The sequence below is a fragment of the Simochromis diagramma genome, unplaced genomic scaffold (genome assembly GCF_900408965.1).
Source record: "Simochromis diagramma unplaced genomic scaffold, fSimDia1.1 OVJJ01000061.1, whole genome shotgun sequence".
NCBI classification, from domain to species: domain Eukaryota; kingdom Metazoa; phylum Chordata; class Actinopteri; order Cichliformes; family Cichlidae; genus Simochromis; species Simochromis diagramma.
The window spans coordinates 838909-858603 of NW_024386945.1; the positions used below are offsets into that span (position 1 = coordinate 838909).

General features: G+C 41.8%; 1 protein-coding gene across 8 annotated transcripts; it reads left to right on the forward strand.

Annotated features, from left to right (window-relative positions):
- Positions 1 to 586: 586 nt before the first annotated feature.
- On the forward strand, positions 587 to 19530 carry LOC120737465 (tubulin alpha-1A chain). 8 transcript variants are annotated; one of them, XM_040038185.1, is made up of 5 exons: positions 587 to 718; positions 2002 to 2224; positions 2320 to 2468; positions 2564 to 3490; positions 18560 to 19530. In XM_040038185.1, the coding sequence occupies exons 1-5, from the start codon at positions 716 to 718 to the stop codon at positions 18605 to 18607; spliced, it is 1350 nt and encodes a 449-aa protein (XP_039894119.1). In that variant the 5' UTR covers positions 587 to 715; the 3' UTR covers positions 18608 to 19530. The 8 variants fall into 8 exon arrangements, with proteins under 8 accessions (XP_039894119.1, XP_039894118.1, XP_039894120.1 ...); XM_040038184.1 differs by lacking the exon at positions 18560 to 19530 and adding an exon at positions 11662 to 11771; XM_040038186.1 differs by lacking the exon at positions 18560 to 19530 and adding an exon at positions 11200 to 11771 and having other exon boundaries at positions 2564 to 3028.
- The last annotated feature ends 165 nt before the right edge of the window (positions 19531 to 19695 follow it).

Consider the following 19695-nt stretch of genomic DNA (forward strand, 5'->3'; position numbering starts at 1 on the left):
AAATGCACATTTTATAATATAGCCTTAAGGAAAAGTAAGACACTGGAAGATCCATATATATCCGGTGAAAGGCTTGAAATTCAGTCTGATGGTAACAAATTGGAGGGGCGATTTGAAGAAAGATTAGCTGATTGGTTTGGTATTGGAAAATGTGAAATAAAATAAGATGTATTATGGATAAAACCTGATAAAGTCAATTATAAATAAAAGTGAATACAGTTTTCAATATCAAATGCACAGAATAGTCCACTTTTTAAGTGTTTCTTGAATTTTATTATAAGCCTTCCTATTAGTTATTCTGTTTTTGTTTATTAGTTTTAGCATGAGGAGCGACATATGGAGAGTTTGTGTAGAGCAGCCGGGTCTGTCTGGCACAAACATGCTGAAAATTACGCAGCATTTTTCCCATAATCAGAGGCGCCATGCTTGCAGTACAATACGGCAGGATAGTAGGGTGGGGTCTGCTGGGCGGTCCTTGTAGTGAGGAGAACCGCTTATCCAATCGAAAGCCGCGGAATGACTGGAAACGTCAGACTGACGGGAGATTGGCCAATAGGGCGCAGCAGCCACCGGCGCCGGGTCTTCCCTTGCATATATACCCCTGTCCATCCTCATGTGCGCCATTATCTCTTACATCGACCCCATAACAGTCGAATTGTAAGACTGCTTATCGAGGAGCTTCTGCCAACCTCCACCGCGACTATAACATAACAAAATGGTAAGAACTTTAAAAAAAAGCTTTGTTAACAGGCCATACTTGAGGCACACTTAAAAAAAAGAAGAAGGTGGGTGTGATTTGTAAGTTGAGCTCTTATAACGGAGGGTTGCTTTACCTTTAAATGAAAAGTGGGATTTAAAACTGTGTGGCTGATTTTGCTATATAGATATTCAATTTCTTGCAGTGTAGTGTGGAGGTTTTAGTCCCAGCTTGAGATGGGGAGATGCTCTGACGTCTTTCAATTGGGGGACGTGGCGGGCAGACCGAACAAAAGAGGTTTTCAGGGGTGGACAGAGGGAATAATGGAGGCTTCAGTCCAGCCGGTGACTCTGCGGTATTTTATTCTCTCACTGGCATGACAAAAGCCCCGGTCATCACTAGTCGTGACCGCGACGGGCTGTAAGGGTAATTCACGGCACTGGCAGGGAGAATGGCATTAAGCTGTATCAGCTTAAAAAGAATGCCCCACACCCACAGTAACCCAATCCTTAGGGAAAACTGGATGAAAATGCCCTGTCAGCGCGGTAAGCCATTAAAAATGCATGCGAGTAACGGACTCTCCCGGGCTGATAGTTACCGCACTGATGCACAGCCAGCCACCTAGCAGATGTACAGCCGGCAACCTAGTAGTATTTTCTGTTATAACGGTTTAGTTTCAGTGATGAGTCGAAATCAGTGGCATTAACATATAGACAGACCTAACACTGAATTAAAATGATCAATTCTCTGATGGCAAAGATGGCGTAACTTGGGGGGCGGGCGCAAAAACCGCATTTTGGGGCTAAACCGGCAAACTTTTGAGCCATTTTTCCACATTTGACTGGTGGTTCAACGCATGCAGTTATTATGCTGTAAAATCAATACCCGTGGGTATTACCATTATGGCTGCCTTGCTTCCTTGACTAAACTTTTCTCCTTTAACGGCTCAACCTTTTCTAATATTCACGCTTCCCAACGAATTTCAACAGCCCCGACGTCATCGGTTGCTAGAGTGAAGGGTTTGTCGCATAGCAACGCGGGTCCAGACACAATCCAGTGCACCTGTTGGGCGGGAAAAAAATAAGACTAGTTGTTGCTAATAAAAGAACATGTTTGGATCAGTAAAAGTGACTCTCACCCAAAACAGCTGAATGAAGAAAAACACTTTGAACAGTTTTGTCCTTTGTTTTGTTTGCATAAATAAATTATTTTATTTTTGCATAAATAAATAAATAAATGAATACATTTACAGCTAAATTAACCCCCCCCCCCTCCTTTATCGCTTTGTTTTCTTCTCTCCACAGCGTGAGTGTATCTCCATCCACGTTGGTCAGGCTGGTGTCCAGATCGGCAATGCCTGCTGGGAGCTTTACTGCCTGGAACATGGGATCCAGCCGGACGGACAGATGCCCAGTGACAAGACCATTGGAGGAGGAGACGATTCCTTCAACACCTTCTTCAGCGAGACTGGAGCTGGAAAGCACGTCCCCAGAGCTGTTTTTGTGGACCTGGAGCCCACTGTCATCGGTAAGTGTCATCACCGCTCGCTGAACAATAATTCAAGCAAATTAACATGAAAATACCTTTGAAGTGTAGCTAATGTAATGTCCTTGTTTGCATAGATGAGGTACGCACTGGGACCTACCGCCAGCTGTTTCACCCTGAGCAGCTGATCACAGGCAAGGAGGATGCTGCCAATAACTACGCCCGTGGACATTATACCATCGGCAAAGAGATCATTGACCTGGTTCTGGACAGGATCCGCAAACTGGTGGGCTAAATTTACAGGAGCTTGTTTCAACTTTATCTTCAGAAAGACAAATTAAATAAAATAATCACTGGTTGTCATCTCCTCTCTCTCCTCAGGCTGATCAGTGCACTGGTCTTCAGGGCTTTCTGGTGTTCCACAGCTTCGGCGGTGGCACCGGCTCTGGTTTCACCTCCCTGCTGATGGAGCGTCTGTCTGTCGACTACGGCAAGAAGTCAAAGCTGGAGTTCTCCATCTACCCAGCTCCCCAGGTGTCCACCGCTGTGGTGGAGCCCTACAACTCCATCCTGACCACCCACACCACCCTAGAGCACTCTGACTGTGCCTTCATGGTAGATAACGAGGCCATCTACGATATCTGCCGTAGGAACCTCGATATCGAGCGTCCTACTTACACCAACCTGAACAGGCTGATTGGTCAGATTGTGTCCTCCATCACTGCTTCCCTCCGCTTTGATGGTGCCCTCAATGTTGATCTGACAGAGTTCCAGACCAACTTGGTGCCATACCCCCGTATCCACTTCCCCCTGGCCACCTATGCTCCAGTCATCTCTGCAGAGAAGGCTTACCACGAGCAGCTCTCCGTGGCTGAGATCACAAACGCCTGCTTTGAGCCAGCCAATCAGATGGTGAAATGTGACCCTCGCCACGGCAAGTACATGGCCTGCTGCCTTTTGTACCGTGGTGATGTGGTGCCCAAAGATGTCAATGCTGCCATTGCCACCATCAAAACCAAGCGCACCATCCAGTTTGTGGACTGGTGCCCCACTGGTTTCAAGGTTGGCATCAACTACCAGCCCCCCACTGTGGTTCCTGGTGGAGATCTGGCCAAGGTCCAGAGGGCTGTGTGCATGCTGAGCAACACCACTGCTATTGCAGAGGCCTGGGCTCGGCTCGACCACAAGTTCGATCTGATGTACGCTAAGCGTGCCTTTGTTCACTGGTACGTGGGTGAGGGTATGGAGGAGGGAGAGTTCTCCGAGGCCAGAGAGGACATGGCAGCTCTGGAGAAGGATTATGAGGAGGTGGGAGTCGACTCCATTGAGGGTGAGGGAGAGGAGGAAGGAGAGGAGTATTAAAACAAGCATTAACAGATAATAATTGATTGCAATGTGTTCTTGAATGCATTCCAAACAGAAATGTTTGTCAGTTTGGCTGTTAAGACTAAAAACTCCTGAAAATGTTAAGTTTGGCTGTCTTCTAAATAAAACCTTTGTGATGTGAAGTCCTTTGGAGGAAGGAGAGGAGTACTGAAAGGGACCTGAAGGCATTAGTTAAAAAGGAAATATTTGACTAAAATGTCTCCTTTAAAGCATTCCAAATACAAATGTTTTGTCATTTTGGCTGTTCAGTTCTAAACCCTTGGAAATGTCAAGTTTGGCTATGCTCTAAATAAAACCTCTGTGATGAAAAACTGTTTAACTGTTTGTCTTTTAAATATTCAGTGATATTCAAAATGATTTTTTCAGAATGATTTTTAAATATTCAGAAACTTTGTGACATATTAGTCATGAGTAAGTAGCACAAAAATGTTTGAATCATGTAATTTAAGATGTTTCAAATTCATATGTTTTTAAACATGCATGTAAAAAGCTGATTAGTTTTCTCAATAGCGTTCCAATCTTTTTTCTTGTAATCGATACATAAATCTTACAGCCGTGTTTATAAATACTGTTCATAAATACAGATTTTAAATATTAGTGTGAACCATTGCTTGAAGTTTCAATAGTTAAAGTCACGCTAAGAAAATCAGTTTTCAGCAGGTGTTTAAAATTCACCTGCTGAATATCTGAGTGATTCAGCCGACCTGAATGACAAAGGAAGACTCTTTCAAAGCTTAGGTACGACAACTGTAATAGCACCAGCCCGTGTGACCCACCTGCCACAAACTTTAATACAAAAGCAGTAAATTTAGGTCAAGTAATGAATAATATCATAAACTAACCACCTTTGATTAAGTTTTTATATAAATAAATATGTTTATGTAAATATATAACTTGGTTGTTGCCCGCTTGCAGTACCTTTATGGTCCACCAGGGGGCCCCAGCCCACAGTTTAGGAATCCTTGCACTGTGACAAATCTTTAGACCGTAATGAGGATCCTGAGGTTTACAATGCGGTCTTCAAAATTTAATAATTAAATAGTATGAACTGTTAAACTGAAACCTTCAACTCACAATAGATCCATGGTGTGAGACTGGAAGGAGACACAAACCCAGCCACCGGTGTAAAGTTTGGGCTAAAGCAAATATGTGGATCCATCTGCTGTGACAACCTCATGGAAAATAAGGCTGCAGCCAAAAGTATTCCACTACAACTAAAATAAAAATACTGAATTGACAGCTGTAGTGAATTACTCTTCAGGTCTGGTAAGTCCACACAGGAACTATAAGATTAAACTATAAGAGGAACCTCAGATGGGCAGCATTCTCACCTGACCTCCTACTTTACTATTGTATCTAATGAAGCCAAGCAACAGCTTATCCTGACCTTATAAAAACATCTGGAGTTACAAAAGGTACAAAGTACATAAATAAGGTTAGGTGAACATTTTTTTTCCAGGATTTTTAGCCCCACAACCTCTGAAGTACAGGAGATATCCACATGAAATGTTCAGGGCTGAAAAGCACATTTATGCTCTGTTACAAACATCAACAACATACATTTCACACCCACTCCAAGTGGCAAAATCTACAAACAAAATCTTATTTTTGCTCAGAATGATTTTCTATGACTACATTTAAGCATCAGTATCATAGGATATAGTTTCAATATTAAATTTGTGCCAATACCAATGAACTGCTTATGTTTAAAAGTAACAGAAGAAAGCAGCGGTGCCCTGGATGTTTTTGTCTATTTCTGATAATTTGCTTGAGAAAACGTCGGAGTACAATATGTGGGATTGATGGCTGGTCGCATTGAGTTATCATATAAAAGTTCTTCGTTTTTACCTAAAATTTGATACCGGGTTTATCTTTTATAGTTGTGAAAAGGAAAGTTTTTCACAGGATTTTCTAGACCTGTAAAAAAAAACTGAGTGAGGTATATGATTCAGTAACTCAGAGAAGCACATTTAGCAGCAGTAACTTGGAAGTAATCATTTTCCGTATGACTCGATTGGTGTCTTGATTCAATGTGGAGGAATTTTGGTCCACTCGTCTTTATTACAGTGCTTCGTTGGTAATTTAGGTTAGCAGGTATTTGTTATTGCACAGCTTTTTAAAAATCCCACCATAGCATTTCCAGTAGGTAGAGACCTTGACTTAAACTGGGCCACTGCAAAATCTGGATTCTTTTCTTCTTCAGCCATTTTCATATAGATTTGCTGCTGTGTTTGGGAACTTAGCCAAGCTGTCAGACAGACGGCCTTACATCTGACTCTAGAATACTTTGATATACTGAGGAGCTCATGGGCGACTCAATGACTGCAAGGCGCCCAGGTCCTGTGGCTGCAAAAAAAAGCCCAAAATCATCACTCCTCCACCGCCGTGCTGACAGTTAATGTTTGTGCTGATTTACTCTTTTTACCAAATACGATTGTGTGCATCGTAGCCAAACATCTCCACTTTGGTCTTGTTTGTCCAAAGGGCTGTTACAGTTCAGATACTAACATAAGTTGTGATGTCGTGTTCTTTTTTAGAGACCATGGCAGCCCCTTCCAAACAATCTGTAGTTTTTCCATTTTTTGTTAAATGAATGATGTGTCGTTCATCTGAGGTTGCATTTACCTGCTTTTAAGACCTCGTCTTATCACCCGATATGTAAAGCCTCAAGCGTGATTTATGGTCCCAGTAATGTGTCTGTCTGTGTACAGTGGATGAAAAGGGGTTTTTACACACCACTAATGTGTTTCCAACTGCACATCACTGAATTGAGTGCTGAATGACTTACAAATGGGCCAGAATGGAGGAGGGAGCAACAGCGGACTGGGAAAGGATGAAGCATAAAACGAATGTTAAAGATAAAAAATTAAAGCATGAAGAGTACAAACAGTGGCTGCGGTGGACAGTTTTCAATACTTATTTCCTCTTCAGATCCTTGAACGTTATCACGTTGCTGTTCTCAGCAGATGGCTGATGGACCAACAAACAAGAGTAGCCCACAGACCGGCTGTAACACATATTTTTCACACTGCCTCCATCAACAGCAAACACTCTCAGCATCCCATAACTACCTGCCTACCTGCCTTCCCACTATCACAGCTCAAGCATAAAACAGGCATTAGAACTTTCAAGAGTCTATTTTCTTTTTTGGCATGATTGCATTACAGACAAATTGTATATAAAGTAATTATTCTGATGAAAAAGGATGCCTGTTAGTGTTATAGGGATTAATACTGATGTTAAGATGTCGAGCTCATTTTAAACCGTTTATATTCTGTTTTATCTACAGTGATTTATCATATTCTATAAAATAACATGTTTGTAGTGGCTGTCCTGTGAGGAATACATAAACAGCTTTTATTGAGCTCAGAAAAGCAGCTCAACTACTTGATTAAAGGATTAAAAAGCATAATAAAATATATCGATACATAAAAATTACAGCTGAATTAAAAGGCTTGAGCACTGTGTGACATGGTTAACTGTCAGTATTCACAGGAGGATTACAAATATTAATGAAAAAGTAAGTTTGAGATACTAATACTAATCTGAAAGAGTTTGTGGAGCCTTTGTCTGCTGTTTATTAAACAGCAAGAAGCGACTGTGCCACAAGATGGCAGCATAATACAGGGTAGACGCAGAGACTTTGTTTTCACTTTGGGACATTTTAATTTCTGCCTGCCTATTTTTATTTTATTTTATTTAACTGAACTATTGAACTGAACAAACTGAACAAAGCACTGCTTACTTTGCTTTGCTTTGCTTGCTCTGACACAACGCCACTGCTGTAGCTGTGACTTCTTCTGGGTCAAAATGAAATTCTAGCCCTTTTTCACTTGCCTTTAAAATTTGAGATTTGTGGAATAGGGGTTGTAAATGTAATTGTAATTTTAAACAGAACTTAGATGTGATTTTCAGGCTTGACATTTTCACGTTTTCTCCCTTTAAAAGTAATGAAGACTCACTGAAAAGGCAAAAATGCAACTTAGAAGACATCATCTTAAAATACCTAAATTTAGGCTTGGGACCTAAATATTCATATAGTATAAAAATATTTTGCATGCATTTCATTAAATATGCTAATAGTAAAAATATCAGCTCATTCCTAAAGTGGTCAGATGGGATTTTTTTTCAGTAGAGTTGTATATTGATTTTCAGTCTTTTAGGCTTGCTACCCTTGACAAAGAAGCAGTGTCTTGGAGCCATTTCAGATAGTAGTTTTCTCTAAGCTCAGACATTTTTATTCAGTTTGCCAGTTTTTAAGCATGCTTTTTCTTCTTTTGTCTACCACTTGTCCAGTTCCTATAATTTTTTTAAAAACACATTTGCTAAATATTCAGCTAACTCTATGGGAATCACCTGTTGGTGATAAATACCATATTATATCTGTCTAAGTGAATGTTTGGCATTTTATTCCCCCACTGAAACTGGAACAAATAATAAGTGAGTTACTTCGATATGCTTGAATCCTCACAGGTCAGTTTTAAGTGGGTTAATAAACAAACAGAAATTCCTCTGAAATTGATCAGGTATTTGTATTTGTTGTAACTGTTGCTCCCCTATTGGCCAACTGGACAAATAAAGGAAAATAAGGTACATGGACTGGACTGAATGTGAGTGAAAAAAAAACAGCCAGTGCCCAAAGAAAAACTTTGAAAGACCTTCAGGAAAGTCTGGAGAATTATTGCTCAAGCTCTAGGAGAACTATTGTTACTTAAAAAAAATCTACAAGAAGCCCAGCTCAGGTGAAACAAAGCAAAGAAAAAAGAATGGCTCAAGACTTAATATAGACTTAATGTAATATTACCCTCCATGTTTACTTTTTGTGTAAGTCAGTATGTTTGTGTTTTTACTTTTTCAGGCTTCTGGTTTTGTGGAAAGAAGAAAAAGCTGCTGTTTTGAAATGTGTTCTATAAATAAATCTTGCTTGTGACTCTTTGGACCCCGAGCACCAGGTTGGGAGACATAAATTGACATTGTTTAGAGGTACACAGATATTTAAAAACAAGCCCGCAGCACCAAAATGATTCAGGTCTGGTTAAGTAATAATGTCATATGTGATGACAAGTTTCTTTTTCTTACAAAAGGTTTTTTTTTTTGTTTTAAATTTTGCTGACAATAATGCTGCCCTTATTTTTGAGGGAGTCTATTGGAGTGGATTTCTAAGTGTCATTTTCTTTATTTGAATACTTCTCCCAACACTCTATATTGTGCTTATAATACTCACTGAATGTCATTTAACTAAATAAAGCAGGACTGGGGAACTCAAGGTATATCCCACCCTCCAAGATGCAAGTCTCACCATTCTGTAGCCGGGATGAATCTCCTCCAGGCACTTGTACATAAAACCGGCACGTATAGAATCGCCAGTTATATTAAAAAACCGCCTAAAACCTTAATTTGCTTCCAAATAGGGGTTAAAAAAGTTTTTTTCCTCGTGAAAACATATCTTTTTCTCTGTTTACTTTAATTGCCATGTCTTTCTCTTACAATGTATCCGATCATATTTGGTAGATGCTGTAAAGTATGAGTGAAAACAGACAATAAAAACTTAAATGTGAAATCACTGGGGGGAAAAAAGCACAGTTCCTGCCTGAAACACACTGCTGGCAGCTGGGATTGCCTCACCTTCCTGAAAAGTTTGTGCCGTGTCAGGCTGAACGTGACGCTTACAATCTAACCAATAGGAATAGGGCTCGTGTGACGTGACCCAATCAGATTCAGCGGAGCGTTTCCGGCGGGTGAGCGAGTATAAAACGCCCCGCCCAGAGGCAACGCATCAGTTGCCTCTTACACGGGACTCATAAAGGCCTATTTGTGGGAGCTAACGTTTTTCTCGCTTCCTATTCCTCATTTTAATCCTGAAACTTATCAACACAAGGAAACATGGTGAGTGTCAAGTTTTTTTTTTGTGTCTTTTCCTACAATTAAGTTCAAACTAAAGTTATATCACGTGGTAGCCGGTAATTCAAATCAGCTGAAAGGGTCGTTAAGTTCAGTCGTTACTTTAATAGCTATAAGAAGTTATCATTTCAGGCTGCTAACCAACCCCAGTGTTCAACAGACATTTAGTGTATTTTTGGTGTAGCGTGACGAGGCACAGCCCGAATTCAAGTTCTGCCCCGTCTGTCTGTTTCCGGCTTTTCATGCGCACATTGACCTAGTTGGCAAAGGTCAGCCTGCAGCATTCCTCTGATTAGCGCCTCTCTGAAGAGGCCCGGCCTTTGTGAAATTGAAGCCACAGACTCAGCAAACAGAAGCAGCTCACTTAAAGTTTTATGGGGTTTTTTGTGTCTTTTGTTTGGTTTGATGTGAAAATGTTTGTTCTCGACACAAAAGATTTGCTTGTTGCTTTGCTTGATGTACATGTGATATTTCTAAAGGGGCTCAGATGTTATCAGCCTCAGGGGAGTCGTGACTGTGGCATCCCACTGCTAACAAAGAGCCTTATTTATTTTCTTCTTCCTCATTTCTCACATTAGTTCCAGAGACGGCCTCAACATGTGATGAGTAGCTTTCAGCTACTATTGGGATTAAAAAAATAGAATGGATGACAAATGAATGACTTTTTTTTTTTTTTTTTTTCTCTTCCCCCCCCCCCCTGCACAGCGTGAGTGTATCTCGGTGCACGTTGGTCAGGCTGGTGTCCAGATCGGCAATGCCTGCTGGGAGCTTTACTGCCTGGAACATGGGATCCAGCCGGACGGACAGATGCCCAGTGACAAGACCATTGGAGGAGGAGACGATTCCTTCAACACCTTCTTCAGCGAGACTGGAGCTGGAAAGCACGTCCCCAGAGCTGTTTTTGTGGACCTGGAGCCCACTGTCATCGGTAAGTGTCATCACCGCTCGCTGAACGCTAATGTAGGAAAATTAAAAAAATCTTTAAAGCAAAACTAAAGTAATGTGGTTTGTATAGATGAGGTGCGTAGTGGTACCTACCGCCAGCTGTTCCACCCTGAGCAGCTGATCACAGGCAAGGAGGATGCTGCCAATAACTACGCCCGTGGACATTACACCATCGGCAAAGAGATCATTGACCTGGTTCTGGACAGGATCCGCAAACTGGTGGGTGAATTCAAAGCAGCTAGTATAAAATGTATACACGAATTAAATATTTGAACAAAGTAACTCATGCCTGGTTGTCATGTCTTCCTCTCTCTCCTCAGGCTGATCAGTGCACTGGTCTTCAGGGCTTTCTGGTGTTTCACAGCTTTGGCGGTGGCACCGGCTCTGGTTTCACCTCCCTGCTGATGGAGCGTCTGTCTGTCGACTACGGCAAGAAGTCAAAGCTGGAGTTCTCCATCTACCCAGCTCCCCAGGTGTCCACCGCTGTGGTGGAGCCCTACAACTCCATCCTTACCACCCACACCACCCTAGAGCACTCTGACTGTGCCTTCATGGTAGATAACGAGGCCATCTACGATATCTGCCGTAGGAACCTCGATATCGAGCGTCCTACTTACACCAACCTGAACAGGCTGATCAGTCAGATTGTGTCCTCCATCACTGCTTCCCTCCGCTTTGATGGTGCCCTCAATGTTGATCTGACAGAGTTCCAGACCAACTTGGTGCCATACCCCCGTATCCACTTCCCCCTGGCCACCTATGCTCCAGTCATCTCTGCAGAGAAGGCTTACCACGAGCAGCTAACTGTATCTGAGATCACAAACGCTTGCTTTGAGCCAGCCAATCAGATGGTGAAATGTGACCCTCGCCACGGCAAGTACATGGCCTGCTGCCTGCTGTTCCGTGGTGACGTGGTGCCCAAAGATGTCAACGTTGCCATTGCCGCCATCAAAACCAAACGCACCATCCAGTTTGTGGACTGGTGCCCCACTGGTTTCAAGGTTGGCATCAACTACCAGCCCCCCACTGTGGTTCCTGGTGGAGATCTGGCCAAGGTCCAGAGGGCTGTGTGCATGCTGAGCAACACCACTGCTATTGCAGAGGCCTGGGCTCGGCTCGACCACAAGTTCGATCTGATGTACGCTAAGCGTGCCTTTGTTCACTGGTACGTGGGTGAGGGTATGGAGGAGGGAGAGTTCTCCGAGGCCAGAGAGGACATGGCAGCTCTGGAGAAGGATTATGAGGAGGTGGGAACTGATAGCTTGGGAGAGGATGATGAGGGAGAAGAGTATTAAATGACTTAATGGTCCTGTGCCATTTATTTCTGTCATAAATAAAGTTTGTTCAATGACTGCAATTTGTCTTTTCTTTTTAAAATACTATAAAGGGCACTGGATATCAAATTTAGAATTTCAGTTATTAGAGCTTAATCTGACTTGTGTGGAATTAAAGTGCTCACATGATGCTGTAATACTTTCTGGTACGCACCACTTTAGAAGCCAAAAATCTGCAAAGCCCATGCATCACACAAAGGGTTGATCCTTTCTTTTAGGTCAGAGCAATCATAATGTTAAACTTTCAAAATTCCCCACTTAATAAAGATCTCATAACTTGATTTCACATTTTTCATCTCATCAGCATCCATCTGTAGAGGCTCTACATCCCAAACCCTGCAAGACCCACTGTGGTTTAATATAATCTAACAGGTGTCTTGTGTGGTCACTAACAGTGTTTGAAAGTAAAACTGATTAAAGTCTAGTCACTTGGGGGCAGTGATGCTCCACAGATGTTCTGAATCAACATGTTGAAGCTGATCCACACTCACGTTGTTAGTGCTCCACTTGTTTTATCCATTTCAGTTCATGATTTGGAGGTGTTCATTTCCCTGTGAGGTACAGTGCTTCTCATTACTGAAGTGGCAGTCCAGGCTTATGCCCACAAAAGTCACTGTGCACCTCAGCTGAATCCTACCGATACACCTCAACTATAAGTTATGCCAGTTCATACAGTTTTGTAATGAAACTTAAACAATCACGTAACTGATAAGTTGTTGCAGTGTGAGCTCAGTTTAATTACAGTTTACGGTGAATCCTGTTAACCACCATGACTGATGAGGACAATGAGCAGATGGGTCAGACTTTGAAGTACCCCTCACATCTATAAAACAATAAAGGTGCCATTCATCAGGTCGTACAGCTATTTTTAAAGCAGGACTGTTTGAAAATTGCAAAACAAAATGTAAATGTGTCGAGGATACTGTGAGCACAGTCAAATGTTTTAGTGAGTGGTGTACTCTGGAAAAACATTCTCTCCCATTTGTCTCCAGCTTTGTCTCCGCATGTAATCTGAGACAGATATGTTTGCCCTCTCATAACTTTACCAACATTTTTCTATGTGTATAAGGTTCAAAACATGAATCTTTTTTATGATGATAATTTATTTTTAATGGAATAACAAAGTGACTTCAGCCAAATGCCCCCGTTCATATTGTCTGCTGCCACCTCTGCTCATACCTCCAGTAGTTCTATAGGATGGATGAGAAATAAAAAATAGAAAAGCAGAAAATAGCCCAGATTTCAGAGACTCCAAGTAATAGACAGGATTTAAAAGATGAATTCCAATGCCAATTTTAGCTTTATGGACTTTAACATTTTTCTAATAAAATGGTGCATGATTTCCTTTTATACTGTCATGTATATCCCTGACACTGCAATATAAGTTTGTCAGGAACTGTAAGAGATGAAATATTGTCAAGTATAGAAAACTGAATGTCAGCAGCCTCATACAACTTATTTCTTATTAAACCTGTGAAGTGGACGTGTAACGCCACCAAAAAGAGGCCTAAAGGCAGAATGTGGGGTAACCAGAATGTCCTGATAAGTTAGATCGTCCACCAGCCAAGGACATCTGCGTTGAGAGAAGCCCTTCATGCAGGGGCAGTGCCAGAGCATAAGCACTGGGCGGGAACCCAACTTTCACAGGGTGGATTTGGCTCACATCAATTTACTGTTTCAAGTCCATTATGTGCAGGAGGTTATTATAGGTACGAAAAGTGAAGTAAAAACTGAAACTAGGTGTTAGAAAAAGAATGAACTGAAACAAAAATACAAACTAAAAAGAAGGTTAACTAAAATGATAATGCACTTACAAGATTAACTAAAATAAAATAAACACTAAATCTTATTTTTGGTCTTTGATGAGGTCAAATTTGTAAATCAGTTTATTGAGACAAGGATGTCTACATAACCTGAAAATGTTTATATACGCATTAAAATATAAAGCTAACAGTGAAACTGAATATTTTCAATTAATAAAAATGAAACAGAATGACTCAATCCGCTGTGGAAACTAAAATTAATTGAAATAAAAATTAATACAAATAAAATAAACATGTAACTCTGATGTTCAAAGCTATACTTGTAGTCACGTAACAGATCCATAAAAGAGAGGTTATAAACAAAGATGCAAAGCAGAAAAACCCGTTGGATTTACATTACATTTAAAACAGCAGGTCTACTGCAGGAGGCTTTAATAAACTTCTAATTTGGCCACATTTACAGGCTACACAACAAATGTAACTTTAAACTATCTGACGAACATATATCCTTAACTACAAGCATTCAAGTGGCTAAATTAATTCACCACATACTAGAAAAGTTGGAGTCACACTGCAGAATTTCTCACCCCTAGTTTTATTTATTTTTCGATTGTCTTGCCAGATCATGCATTAAAGCTACATGAGCTGACGGATGACTGTTTTTACTATAGCTCCAAAGACAAAGTGTAGGATCAGTGTCTTCAGTCATACTAGTGATCTTTATGACTGTATTAGCACTAAGCCTGAGCTTTGATATCTTTTTACTCGAGTAACTTAGTGCAGATGTTTATTTTAAGTTCCTTCAACCATAAAACCTATTTAAATAGTTTGGAAAGTGTATCGGTAACATTCAGATGATGGGGAACAAAGACCTTTTTAAACATACCTGAACCAGCAAATGAGGAGATTTCCATAACCTGTTTTCTCACATCCTTGTTGCTGTTTTTCAACCTCATCTAGCTTCTTTTCCAGGCAATAACCCAATTCCCCAATCTGCATCATTAGTACCTTTCCACTGAATTTCCAACCTTTTCACATAATCCTGAACAACAGCCACAATGGCAGTATTATTGCCCATCTTTAGTTTCACACCTGCGTGCTGTGGGTATCTCTGTTAGAAGAGGAGTGAGAAGGTGGCTGAAGTCAGCCTGGAACAAAGAAAAAAATCAGCAAAATTCAAGGTTTGGTGGCTACTCAACTTCCAACATACTTTTCTCTGGCTCAAGGCTATTATTTAAAACCGCTCTGGATCAGAGCTTTTAGTTGAGGTTTGAGGTAGAGGTGCACACAAACCTGAGAATAGAAGTTCCAGATCCCACTATCAGGACTCCTTTCTTCCGTTCCTGCATCTCTTGGACAACTTAATGCAAAACCTTCTGGTTGGACGAATCAGTGTTCTTTGCAAATAGGTGGCAAGTGACCAGATCCATTAAGCCCAGATGTTAGATCTTCATAATGTTTCTTTATAATTCTGAAGTCGATAAAAGCCAAATGTTCATATGAAAGTGTAACATATCCATTCTTCATATAATGAAAAAGCCCTAACAAGTTGTTAAAACCATTTTGTACTCCACAAATATTTAAGAAATCGTAAGAAAGCACCTGCAGAGATCTCCACCCTACCGTCTGGTCCATTTTAACCAATAGGCGCAGGTCTCATGCGACATCAAACCAATCAGATCCAGCAGACCGTTTCCGGAGGATCTGCGGTTATAAAAACCACCGCGTAGCAGGAGCTGGTCATTTATCTCTTACACAGGATTCATAAAAGCCTGTTTGTAGGAATTAACTAATTTCTCCTCCTTTTCCTCATTTCGGCTCTGAAACTTCTTGACTTCAGGAAACATGGTGAGTAAATTTTTTTTCTCTTATTAAGTGTCGATTTAATCAAAAATCATTACTGAAATAGTCAATAATCAGGTGGCAGACCGTTAACTGAGATTAGCCGGAAGTATCAGCAGGATTTAGTAACACCAATTTAATTTTTAAAAGGATAAATTTCACACTGTTAACCAGACTACGCTGTCCTGACTGTATTTTTGGTGCGATATGACAGGACACATCCAAAATTCAAGTTATTTGCTTGTGTCCGTTTCCGGCTTCTTGTGCGCGCACTGAGCCAGTTGTCAACAGGTCATCCTGCTTTCAGGCTGAAGCATTCCCATGACTCACAACTCTTTGAAGGATCCTGGCCTTTATGAACCTGCGACCGCAGACTACAAACAAACCAACTCACTTGAAGCTCAATTGTTTTTCTTCTTCTCATGTCTTTAATGTTTTTGGGCGTGTATGGGCTACTTTTTTGTAAAGAAGTCTTTCATTGTCTACAGCTGTGTTTGCTTTGCTGAACTCTGATGTGCACTTGTTTGTTCTTGACACAAAAGATTGTCTTGTCCTGGCTCACATGCGACATATTTCTAAAGGGTTGTTAGTTCAGAGCGTAAAAGGCCTCAGGTGACCACATGAGTAGCGGACAGGTTATGTAAATTGGAGTAGCGATTTCGGACTATAGAAAGCGGCAAATAGCGGGCGGAATTTTTAAGATCCCACACATTCTGAACGTCCTGAATCTGTCGCCATCTCCTGTAGATTGCTCTCGCCACAGCGACCATAGCGCGCGGGTGCGCTCCCCAAATACGCAAAAAGTTGCGCACACGCTGCCATCTATCCGTCTCTCTCCCGTGATCGATGTGATCTCTTTCCAGTGTCTACCTGCTAATTTATGACGAAAATGTTTCTGATGTAAGAGGGTCTAAAGAAAGTTAAAGCCGAGACAAAACCAAAAACTGATGTCACTACTGAAGAGTGAGAGACCGGAGGATGTACTGCAGACCATGTTCTCCAACCTTTGACTTAGTTGGTTCTACAAAACCTAAAGCCTGAGTCGGAGATTATTATCAGACAGTGGTTATGATCCTTCTGCAGGGTCTGTGAGTGCTTACACAACAGGCAAGTTTGGTGCATCATTTGACTCTTCTGCACCAAAATGGAACAGTTGAGCACCGACTTCTCAAATCAGATGCAAATGATAAAAAAATAAAGCTGACATTCCTGAATACAGGCAAATTTCTGTGACTGGTCCTTTGTTGGTAGGATGTGGTTTAACAGGTTGCGTATAAAAGGTGTTACTTCAGAAGAAAAATGACATCAGTGATGAATTCAACGTCCCTTAAACCAAAACTCTAAACATAACCTGGCCTGACTTCTGCATAAGTTACCTTTGTGATGTAATTAGATTAAAAGAGCTATGCACGTGACAGTGAAAACTCTGACTTCAAGTTCAACTTGGCTCGCTAAAGCAGTAACCGTGTTAAGAATTCTCTCAAGTGTGATTCATTTGATGCAAGGGACAAATTACATAGCTGACTGATGGAACGATTAAATATTTTTAATGTTCTATACTAAAATTCCAGTATTGCTGAAATCACAGTCCTAAATCATGAAGTCATATTCCCCCAGGTAACTTTACGTTAGTTGAAGAGCAGGTCTAACATGTCATTTTTGGATAATAAGTCAAAAATGAGGTCACCAAATAAATGGCTTTTCCATCTCATTTCCACAGCGTGAGTGTATCTCAGTGCACGTTGGTCAGGCTGGTGTCCAGATCGGCAATGCCTGCTGGGAGCTTTACTGCCTGGAACATGGGATCCAGCCGGACGGACAGATGCCCAGTGACAAGACCATTGGAGGAGGAGACGATTCCTTCAACACCTTCTTCAGTGAGACTTGTTCTGGAAAGCACGTCCCCAGAGCTGTTTTTGTGGACCTGGAGCCCACTGTCATCGGTAAGTGTCATCACCGCTCGCTGAACGCTAATGTAGGAAAATTAAAACATCTTTAAAGCAAAACTAACGTAATGTTGTTTGCATAGATGAGGTGCGCAGTGGTACCTACCGCCAGCTGTTCCACCCTGAGCAGCTGATCACAGGCAAGGAGGATGCTGCCAATAACTACGCCCGTGGACATTACACCATCGGCAAAGAGATCATTGACCTGGTTCTGGACAGGATCCGCAAACTGGTGGGTGAATTCAAAGCAGCTAGTATAAAATGTATACACAAATTAAATTATTGAATGAAGTAACTCATGCCTGGTTGTCATCTCTTCCCCTCTGTCCTCAGGCTGATCAGTGCACTGGTCTTCAGGGCTTCCTGGTGTTCCACAGCTTCGGCGGTGGCACCGGCTCTGGTTTCACTTCCCTGCTGATGGAGCGTCTGTCTGTCGACTACGGCAAGAAGTCCAAGCTGGAGTTCTCCATCTACCCAGCTCCCCAGGTGTCCACCGCTGTGGTGGAGCCCTACAACTCCATCCTGACCACCCACACCACCCTAGAGCACTCTGACTGTGCCTTCATGGTAGATAACGAGGCCATCTACGATATCTGCCGTAGGAACCTCGATATCGAGCGTCCTACTTACACCAACCTGAACAGGCTGATTGGTCAGATTGTGTCCTCCATCACTGCTTCCCTCCGCTTTGATGGTGCCCTCAATGTTGATCTGACAGAGTTCCAGACCAACTTGGTGCCATACCCCCGTATCCACTTCCCCCTGGCCACCTATGCTCCAGTCATCTCTGCAGAGAAGGCTTACCACGAGCAGCTCTCAGTGGCTGAGATCACAAATACTTGCTTTGAGCCAGCCAATCAGATGGTGAAATGTGACCCTCGCCACGGCAAGTACATGGCCTGCTGCCTGCTGTTCCGTGGTGACGTGGTGCCCAAAGATGTCAATGCTGCCATTGCCGCCATCAAAACCAAACGCACCATCCAGTTTGTGGACTGGTGCCCCACTGGTTTCAAGGTTGGCATCAACTACCAGCCCCCCACTGTGGTTCCTGGTGGAGATCTGGCCAAGGTCCAGAGGGCTGTGTGCATGCTGAGCAACACCACTGCTATTGCAGAGGCCTGGGCTCGGCTCGACCACAAGTTCGATCTGATGTACGCTAAGCGTGCCTTTGTTCACTGGTACGTGGGTGAGGGTATGGAGGAGGGAGAGTTCTCCGAGGCCAGAGAGGACATGGCAGCTCTGGAGAAGGATTATGAGGAGGTGGGCGCTGACAGCGTGGTAGACGACGATGAGGGAGAAGAGTATTAAGTGCTAGCATATTCCTTCTCTTAATCTCTATCATCTAGTTTCATAAAGTTTAATTGAACGCACCATTTGTGCTAATGAATTACAGGATAGTAGAATTTCTTTATAATTTTCAGATTATTCAGTTTTAGCAAAAAACAAAATTCTGTCTTGGCTGGAATCAAATACTTTTATCCACTGTGTACTTTTAACATGACCTAATCTATCTTTACGGATGTTGCCAGCATGGGGACTCATACTCCTTTCTAGTCACTTGAGGGCAGTGATGCTCCACACATGCTGACTCAACACCATGTTGAAGTGCTTGACATTTCAAACTATTGCAGGTACTTTACCTGACCTGACCTGACCTGAGGCATTAGAATGGTGATATCACAATTAATAGTGTGACAATTCTCCTTTGATCATGGCTCAATTCACACCTCAGTTTTGGCTCAGATCTTGAGCTGGATTATTCAATCTACATTCTGTTCATGGTCTGGCATTAAATTATTTTTTAAATTTACCAAAACAGGTGTATTTATAGTTTTATTACAGAACATTGGGAAGAATACAGAAGTCTTTGGTACGAAAGTGAGGACATCAGCAACCAGACAAAGAGAACCCACCAGAGAGGAGGAGAGGCTGTGTGTATGTGAGGGCACTTGCATTACATATAGCGTTATCTTAGTGGAAACCTATTCTGTTTGATTCATTTTCCATTTAATATCACAGAATAAAAGACTTGGTTTGAGTTTTATTTTTCACTTTCCAGTCCAGTGCTCTGTAATAAGGAACTATATGTGAAAGAAATAACAAAAAACAAACAAAAGAAGTCTTTATTGCTGGCAGAACCCCCTCTATTCTGATGTTTGTCCATTTTCTCCATACCTGAACAATGTCCAAATAGACAGTACAATGATCTATTGTGACTGTTTGATTTTTGGTGTAGATTTCAGGATTGTTACACCCATATTTACCATTCGGATGAGGTTTGACATGCCTGACTGAGAACCACCAAGGCCAAACGCTGCCTTGGTTTAAAATTGGGTGTGATATTCACTGTGGCGAAAGGCAGGGACAGAGGGCGTCTCATGCTGGCAGACAGGTGG